The sequence below is a fragment of the Scyliorhinus canicula genome, chromosome 16, assembly GCF_902713615.1.
Source record: "Scyliorhinus canicula chromosome 16, sScyCan1.1, whole genome shotgun sequence".
NCBI lineage: Eukaryota > Metazoa > Chordata > Chondrichthyes > Carcharhiniformes > Scyliorhinidae > Scyliorhinus > Scyliorhinus canicula.
The window spans coordinates 100353252-100363018 of NC_052161.1; the positions used below are offsets into that span (position 1 = coordinate 100353252).

The 9767-nt window shown below is 53.2% G+C and overlaps 1 protein-coding gene across 30 annotated transcripts in view; it reads left to right on the top strand.

Annotated features, from left to right (window-relative positions):
* Positions 1 to 9767, top strand: part of LOC119979278 (eukaryotic translation initiation factor 4 gamma 3-like) — a 504690-nt gene that overhangs the window by 316849 nt on the left and 178074 nt on the right. For all 30 annotated transcript variants that reach the window (XM_038821282.1, XM_038821283.1, XM_038821288.1 and 27 more), the window contains one exon: positions 9130 to 9168. In XM_038821282.1, the coding sequence (XP_038677210.1) occupies positions 9130 to 9168 (39 nt within the window). The remainder of the gene's footprint in view (positions 1 to 9129; positions 9169 to 9767) is intronic.

The window sequence follows — 9767 nt, forward strand, 5'->3', positions numbered from 1 at the left end:
GTGTTTGCGTGGGTTTCTCCCCCACAACCCAAAGATGTGCAGGTTAAGCGAATTGGCCATGCTAAATTGCCCTTTAATTGAAAAAAATGAATTGGGTACTCTAAATTTATTTTAAAAAATAATTCACTAGACTTGAGTGAAATGGCCTGTATTTTATTTGTGACAGACTCCTATTTGAGTTCATTATATAATTCTAATTATTTTAATTATCTTTAGCAATGAAGATAATCAGTGTAAAAATACAAATTGCCAGGAAAAATAATAAACAAGTAATTTCCAGCATTAAGCCAGGGATGTGCTTGTGGAGAAGGGTTGAGTTGCACGAGATGTTTTAACATGTTAGAATAGAATCATGGAATCCCTACTGGCGGAAGGAGGCCATTTGGCCCATCGGGTCTGCATCAGCCCTTGGAATGAGCATCCTACTTAGGCCCACGCCTCTACCCTATCCCCGTAACCCCACCTAAACGTTTGGACACTGAGGGGCAATTTAGCATGGCCAATCTTTCGAACGTCTTTGGACTGTGGGAGGCACCCGGAGGAAACGCACGCAGACACGGAGAGAAAGTGAAAACTCCACATAGCCAGTCACCTAAGTCTGGAATTGAACCCCTGGAGCTGTGAGGCAGCAGCGCTAACCACTGCCACTACTATCCCAAACTCGTGTTATTCTCAGTTAACTTGTGATATAAATCAAACTTTAAAAAAAATATATTTTTATTCTCCTCGGTTTCCACATTTTAAAATCAAATATACAAGCAACAAAAGATAACCAACAATAACAAACACAATAGCAATCCCCCCACCAGCATCCCCTCCAACATACAAACCCAAACATTAAAAAAAAAATTTTTATTCAAATTTTTCAACAACAAATTTTCTCCCAACAGTTAAAGTAAACAAGGTGTAAAACTAAACAGAAACAGAAATCCCCCAAATACAAAGTAATAAATTAATAACTAATAACAATACAAGAAAGAGAAAAAAAAATAGCAAACACACCGTCGCAAAAACAAACCCCCTTAACAAATCCCTCACCCCCCCCCGGGTTGCTGCTGAGACTGACTACCCTCTACCTCTCCGCCAGGAAATCAAGAAAAGGCTGCCACCGCCGGAAGAACCCTTGTACCGACCCCCTCAGGGCAAACTTAATCCTTTCCAGCCTGATGAATCCGGGCATGTCATTGATCCAGGCCTCCGGGCTCGGGGGCTTTGTGTCCCTCCACTGTAAGAGAATCCTACGCCGGGCTACTAGAGATGCAAAGGCCAGTGTACCGGCCTCTCTCGCCTCCTGCACTCCCGGCTCCGATGCTACCCCAAAGATCGCGAGCCCCCAGCCTGGCTCCATCCTGGAACCGACCACCTTGGACAAAGTCCCCGCCAAAACCCATCGAACGCCGGACATGCCCAGAACATGTGGGTGTGGTTCGCCGGGACTCCCGAACACCTTCCCCCCCCCCGAACCGGCTCATCCTGGCCCCAGTCATGTGCGCCCTATGCAGCACCTTCAGCTGAATTAAGCTGAACCGTGCGCAAGAAGAGGACGAGTTCACCCTCCCCAGGGCATCCGCCCACGTCCCATCGTCAATCTAGCTCCTCCTCCCGCCTCGCTTTCAGCTCCTCCACCGAGGCTTCCTCCTCTTCCTGCATCATCTGATAAATCGCCGAGATCCTCCCCTCACCGACCCACGTCCCCGCGAGCACTCTATCCTGCACCTCCCTAGGAGGCAGCAGCGGGAACTCCGCCACCTGCCGCTTAACAAACGCCCTAATCTGCATACACCTGAAAGCATTCCCAGGGGGGAGGCCCCACTTCCCCTCCAACTCCTCTAAAGTCGCAAACTTCCCATCGAGGAAAAGGTTCCCCCATCCGCCTGATGCCTGCCCTATGCCAACTCAAAAACCCACCATCCATTCTCCCTGGTGCAAACCGGTGATTACCCCGTATCGGGGCCCACACTGAGGCCTTCACTTGCCCTCCCTGTGCCGCCTCCACTGCCCCCAAATTTGGAGGGACGCCACCACTACTGGACTCGTAGAGTACCTTGCTGGGGGGAGCGGAAGTGGGGCCGTCATCAGTGCCCCCAAACTCGTACCCACACAGGATGCCACCTCCAGCCTCTTCCATGCAGCACCCTCCCCCTCCATCACCCACCAGCGAATCATTGCCACATTCGCAGCCCAGTAATACCCACCCAGGTTGGGCAGCGCCAAACCGCCTGCCTCCCTTCTTCGCTCCAGGAATACCTTCCTTACTCTCGGGGCCTTCCGCGCCCACACAAACCCCAGAATACTCTTATTCACCCTTTTGAAAAAAGCCTTCGGAATCAATATGGGGAGGCACTGGAAAAGAAACAGAAACCTTGGGAGCACTGTCATTTTAACCGACTGGACCCTGCCCGCCAACGAAAGCGGCAGCGCGACCCACCTCCTGAACTCTTCCTCCATCTGTTCCACCAGCCTCGAAAAGTTAAGCCTGTGCAGGGCTCCCCAGTTCCTTGCTATCTGGACCCCAAGATATCTAAAGCTCCTCTCCGCCCTCTTCAACGGGAGCTCCCCTATCTCCCTCTCCTGGTCCCCCTGGTGCAACACAAACAGCTCACTTTTCCCCACATTGAACTTGTAGCCCGAAAAGTCCCCAAACTCCCCAAGTATCTTCAACACCTCTGGCATCCCCCCAGCCGGATCCGCGACGTACAACGACAACCAGTGCTCATCTCTTCTCCCCCCCCCCCCCCCGCACAATCCCCCTCCAGTTCTTCGAATCCCTCAGCCCATAGCCAAGGGCTCAATCGCTAACGCGAAAAGCCTCGTCCCCCGGGAAAGCCGGAAGTCCTCAGACCTCCTCCCGTTCGTCACCACACTCGCCACCGGGGAGCTGTACAGTAACCTCACCCAGCTGATGAATCCCTCACCAAACCCAAACCTCTGCAGCACTTCCCACAGGTAACTCCACTACACCCTGACAAAAGCTTTCTCCACATCCATCGATGCTACTATTTCCACCTCCCCAGCCACCGGCGCCATCATCATAACATTAAGAAGCCGTTGTACGTTGACATTCTGCTGCCTCCCCATCACAAACCCCGTTTGGTCCTCATGGATAACCATCAGGACCACATCTTCCACCCTTCTGGACAGTACCTTTGCCAACAACTTTGCGTCCACGTTAAGGAGCGAGATCGGCCTACAGGACCCACACTGGAGGGGGTCTTTGTCCCGCTTCAGGATCAAAGAGATGATTGCCCTAGACATCGTCGGGAGCAGAGCACCCCCCTCCCTCGCCTTGTTCAGGGTCCTTACAAGCAGCGGGCCCAGCAGATCTGAAAACTTCTTGTAAAATTCCACCGGGAACCCGTCAGGTCCGGGCGCTTTCCCTGTCTGCATGTTCCCCAGCGCCTCCATCAGCTCCCCCAACTCTATTGGGGCCCCCAGACCCTCCACCCGCTCATCCTCTACTCTTGGGAACTCCAGCCCATCCAGAAAGCGGTCTATTCCGCCCACCTCCCTAGGGGCCACCGCCTGGTACAGCCCCTCATAAAAGGGATCTGAACACCCCATTGATGTCCCTGCCACCCCGCACCAAGTTCCCTCCTTCATCTGTGACTCCCCCCTATCTCTCTCGACGCCTCCCGTTTCCGGAGCTGGTGGGCCAGCATCTGACGTGCCTTCTCCCCATACTCATATACCGCCTCCTGCGCCCTCCTCCATTGCGCCTCCGCCTTCCGGGTGGTCAGTATATCGAACTCCGCTTGGAGACTGCGCCGCTTCCTCAAAAGCCCCTCCTCCGGGACATCCTATCCACCCTTACCATTTCCTCCACCAGCCTCTCCCTCTCGATCCTCTTCCCCCCTCTACGCCTGAATGGATATAAGCTCCCCTCTAACTACTGCCTTCAGCGCTTCCCAAACCACCCCAACCTGCACCTCCCCGTTGTCATTGGCTTCCAAATACGCCTCTATACCCCTACGGACCCGGCCACACACTTCCTCCTCTGCCAGAAGCCCCACATCTAACCTCCATAGCGGGCGCTGATCCTTCGCCTCCCCCAGCTCCAGGTCCACCAAATGCGGAGCATGGTCAGATAGGCTATCGCCGAATACTCCGCCCCCACCACTCTCGGGATAACGCCCTGCTGAGAACAAAAAAGTAAATCCAGGAATAAGCCTTGTGAACATGGGAGAAAAAGGAGAACTCCCTACCCCCCGGCTTCAAGAACCTCCAAGGGTCTACCCCTCCCATCTGATCCATGAACCCCCTCAGCACCGAGGCCGCCGGCGGCCTCTTACCCGTCCTAGACTTCGAGCGATCCAGAGCCGGATCCAGCACCGTATTAAAGTCCCCACCCAGGATCAAACCCCCCGTCTCCAGGTCCGGGATCTGGCTCAGCATGCGCCGCATGAAGCCCGCATCGTCCCAGTTGGGGGCGTACACATTGACCAGAACCACCCGCTCCCCCTGAAGTCTACCACTCACCATTACATGTCTACCTGCACTGTCCGCCACCACATTAGACGCGACAAACGACAAGCTCTTCCCGACTAAGATCGCCACCCCTTGATTCTTCGCATCGAGCCCCAAGTGAAACACCTGTCCTACCCAGCCTCGTCTCAGCCTCACCTGATCCGCCACCTTAAGGTGCGTCTCCTGGAGCATAGCTACATCTGCTCTCAGCCACCTCAGGTGTGCCAAGACCCGGGATCGCTCCATTCAGCCCCCTCACGTTCCATGTGACCAGCCGAATCTGGGGGGTCTTCCCCCTCCCTCTGCGCCGATCAGCCATAGCTCTCCCACAGCTCACCACTTGCCCAGGGAACCCCCCAGGCCCGTTCCCCAAGGTGGCAGCCCCCCCTCTCAGCCCCCCCCTTCACCAGCCGTTTCCCTACGGCCCTGCAGCAGCAACCCAGTACCCCCCCAAGCTGTGTAACCCCTAACATTGTACTTCCGCTGACCCCGGCTATCCCCGCCATAACGACGATCCCCCCCCCCCCCCCCCCCCCCCACCCGATGCAACGCAACCACCAAACTCCCCTCCTAGTGCCGGCCCCGCCCCCAACTCCTCCAGCGCGGGGAAAAATGCCCGCGTTTCCATCCCGAACCCCGCCCCCCCAGCCCAACACGCGGAAAAAAGACGGGCACATGACCCAGAGGGACCGCGAACAGCTCCCCAACCCTCCACCAGTGGAAAAAAAACTAAAAAGCACCACAGTAAATAAATAACAGCCCCAAAAAACGAAGAAGCAGAGCAACGAAAAAGCAACATCAAACACAGCCAATAAAAACAAAAGGGTATCAAGGAGGACAAAGCCCCCGGACAATGTACATCATTCCCCAGCCCCCCCAGTCCTCAGTTCGAATCCAATTTCTCTGCCTGGACAAAAGCCCAGGTCTCCTCCGGAGAGTCAAAGTAGAGCTGGCGATCCTTGTAAGTGACCCAAAGGCGAGCCAGCTGTAACAGGCCAAACTTCACCCCCTTCCTGTGAAGCGCTCCCTTTGACCAATTGAAGCCAGCCCTCCTCTTCGCCACTTTCACTGCTAGGCCCAGGAGCTCGTCCTCATTCTCCGAGGTCTTTAGCTGTAGCTGCCGGATCTCTGCAGCCTGAGTCGTCTGAGTCGCCATGATCTTGTCCAGCGAGGCCTTAAACGGATCTAAGATCTCAGTCTTCAGCTCCCTGAAGGAGCGCTGAAGCAGCTCCTGCTGCTCCCGCGCCCCACTGCTGCCACGCTGCCGGTTCCCCGCCCGCCGCCATCTTGTTTTCCTTGCCTCTCACCTTTCTCTGCTTCAAAGTTGATTTTCTGACCGCTCCGCTCCTGGTCCAGCCCATCCACCGGCAGCTGAGCACAGTGGGCACTTTCCCACCCTGGGAAAAGTTGAACCAGTGACGCTGCAGGCCCTTAAAAGAGCCCAAAAGTCCAAAAATAGCGGGAGCATCACCGCAACCGTAAGTCCTACAAACCCAAACATCACCTCTACATCCCAAATACAAAACAAGAAACACCAGACGGGAATCTACAGTCATCCCATATGTAGTAAACAATAAACAGTATACTCAACACCCCCCCCCCCCCCCCCAATGTTCGATGGCATCCAATTCTTGGAAGTGTAAGATACACAATGCCCATGAATTTTAGAACCCTTCCATCTTCCCCCTCAACTCAAACTTCACCTTCTGAGCATCAAAAATTCCAGCAGGTCCCCCCGTCAAGCTGAGGCACAGGGTGGAGAAGCTGACCTCCACCCCAACAGGACCCGCCTTCGAGCAATCAGCGAGGCTAAGGCACATCTGCCTCCAAACCCGCCCGCAGCCCAGGCTGGCCCGACACCCTGAAAATGGCTTCTGGGGGCCCTAGTTCGAACTTCAAATGCACCACCCCCAAAATAACCTTAAAAACCTCCCTCCAATACCCCTCCAGTTTCGGGCAGGACCAAAACATGTGAACATGGTTTGCGGGGCTCCTCCTACAGCACATACATCCTCCACCCCCTCAGAGTCGGTTCATCCTTGCCCTCGTGAGGTGTGCCCTATACACCAGCTTCGACTGTATCAGCCCAAAGCTCACACACGAGGTTGAGGCGTTTACCCTCTGGAGCACCTCACAACACAGCCTGTCCTCCATAACCTCCCCAACCCTTCCTCCCACTTAGCTTTAATCACCTCCAACGATACCTTATCCTCCCCCAGAATCTTCCCATAAATCGCCGACACCACTCCCCTCTCCATTCCCTCTGTCGTCAACGCCTCTTCCAAAAATATGGAGACCGGCGCTATTTGGAAGCTTTGAACCTCCTTCTCGGCAAAATCCCTGATCTGCAGGTATCTAAATACTTTTCCCTGCCCCAGTCCATATTTCTCCCCCAACTCCTCCAGCCTTGCAAAACGAAGTCCCAGAAACAAGTCCCTTAATACCATAACACCCTCTCCTCCCATCTCGGATAGCTCCCAACCCATTTCCCTGGCTCAAACCTATGGTTCCCATTAATCGGCGTCTTCTTTGACCCTGGCCACAACTTAAAGTATTGCCTCCAAATCTTCAGCGTTGCCACCATCACCACCAGACTCCCAGAATATTTACCCTGGGCCATCAGGAACATGCTGTTGCCAATGCCCTCAACCTCGACAGACTCCTCAATTCCAACCCACTGGGACTCTTCTCAAGCCCCCACCCCCCAACCCAACTCCTCACATTTTCAGTATTCACTGCCCAGTAATAATGCAATAAATTCAGGAGACCCAACCCCTCTGCCTATGGTCCTCTCTGCAGAAGTACCTTCCTGATCCTAGCCACCCCACCCCCTGCAAATAAACAAGGTAATCAACTTTCCACTTTGAAAAAAGCCTTTGGTAAAAACATCGGCAAGCACTGAAATATAAACAAAAACTGTGGCAACACATTCATTTTAAATCTCCTGCACCTGACTTGCCAGCGACAGAGGAAGACCATCCTACCTTGCCAAGTCCTCCTTCACCCTCCCCCACAAGCTAGTAAGATTGACGTTTTGTCAACACCACCAACTTCCCCTCCAATGCCCAGTCACTATCACATACCTACCCCCTGGTCCGCCACCACGTTCTCCATCTGGAACGTCATCTCTTACTAACCAAAACAACTATCCCCAGCCCGAATGAAACATTTGGCTAACACAGCCCTTCCAAAGCCTCACCTGATCCTTCACCCTCAAATAAGTCTCCTGCAGCACAGCCACATTAGCCTTCAAACTTTTGAGGTGTGTGAGCACCCTTGACCTCTTCACTGGTCCTCCCAACCCCCTCACGTTCCACCTTACTAACGTAACCTATGGTTTATCCTCTCTATTCTCCCCTCCCCACCTTCCTATCTCCCATCATCATAGCTCCGGGCCCTGCCCACAATACCTGACCCATCCATTGTTGCCACAGAACCCCTCTTCCCACCACCCCCTCCCCCCTCCCAGAATCCCACTGTCCAGTTCCTCTCAAAATCACTTCACCTAGTACTGATCGCCTCTCTTCCCACCCCACTGTTCACACCACCTAGGCCCATCGAAACCTGCTTACCAGATTCCAATGTCCGCAGCCCCTTCCCCCACCACACCTCTATTCACTAGCTAACTTAAGCTTGCTAGTGCAAGGGTCCCTGTCTAGGCCCTCCCTCCCATACCTGCCCAGTTCCAGGAAAACAACCAGTAAAAACATACCCCCCTCAAACAAACATATCCCATGCAATTTACAAATCTTAGAAAAACTGTTGCTACCAAAAACAAAGATGAAATTTGACTCCTATAACAGCATGATGTAAAAACATAAAATAAAACTCTATATACACTCTTCCAACTCCCCTCCCCACGTTCCACGACCAATTCTCAGTCCCATTCCTCACTTCTGCCTCAAATCTTCTGCCTTCACTATCGTCGCCTCCACCATCTCAAAGCAAAAGTCTCTGGAGTTGTGGGTCACACTCAACTTCGCTGGGTACACCTCGCCAAAGCACGTCCCACTGTTATACAGTGCCGTCTTCACTTGGCCGAAAGCTGCTTGCCTCCTCGCCAGTTCCACAGTTAGGTCTGTTAGCAGTTAACAGTTGTGCTGTTAGCAGTGTGGCCCCACCCAGCGACCCAGTCTCCGTCATCTTGCCAGCTCCCAGGCTGGCCTTTTCACTTTTCAACGTTTTCCACCTTCCTTATACCTTCCTACGATCATCAAAAGATTTCACCTGGGACTGGACATTAAACTCCAAAAAACAAGTCTCGAGCAGGAACCACCCAATGTGCGACCGGGAGTCTGTATGAATCAAACTTGTGTTTGATTTACTTTTGTAGCACATACGAATAATTTTATAATTCTACAAGTGAAGTGTGTGAAATGTGCTACTTGAGTTTTTTGAAAAAAAATAATTCATGCTGTAGTTTACTTTCCTCACATGCCTATGGTTGTGGAGATCAAGTGAACAGATTGCTATTTAAGTCTTGTACCAGGTCCAAATTTCTTGGTAAATTTGGGTTAATTGCAGTAATTTTAAATGTTCCCATTTTGAACATTGGGGTTCAATGCATAATGTTTTCTATCGCGGATCCAGTTAACTGCAATCAAATGAGAGATAATTACAAGTTCAGGCATGGTACATGCCATAAAATGTTTCTTTTTGTTTCAGTCGGGCGAACTGAAGCTGCTATAACAAAACTGAAAACAGGTAAGGGACAGTTTAAAAACAGAACTAAATATTTTACATAAAACAAAAATGACATAACTTGTGCAACTTCTGTGCACTTTTACAAGCATCTGCTGAGATTTCTGGGGCAAGGATCTGTAATTCAGAGAAATGGTAGTTTTGCTGCCATTCAGTCTGTTGCACAGGGACAATTAAATAACGATGTCAGGTGTTTTATCACAGTTGTACAACCGTTTCTTTCACTTTCTGTCTGTCTCTCGGTCTGTCTCTCGGTCTCTCTCTCTGTCTGTGTCTCTGTCTGTCTCCTGCACTCCCTCCCGCGCTGCCTCCCTCCCGCGCTGCCTCCCTCCCCGCGCTGCCTCCCTCCCCGCGCTGCCTCCCTCCCCGCGCTGCCCTCCCTCCCCGCGCTGCCTCCCTCCCCGCGCTGCCTCCCTCCCCGCGCTGCCTCCCTCCCCGCGCTGCCTCCCTCCCCGCGCTGCCTCCCTCCCCGCGCTGCCTCCCTCCCCGCGCTGCCTCCCTCCCCGCGCTGCCTCCCTCCCCGCGCTGCCTCCCTCCCCGCGCTGCCTCCCTCCCCGCGCTGCCTCCCTCCCCGCGCTGCCTCCCTCCCCGCGCTGCCTCCC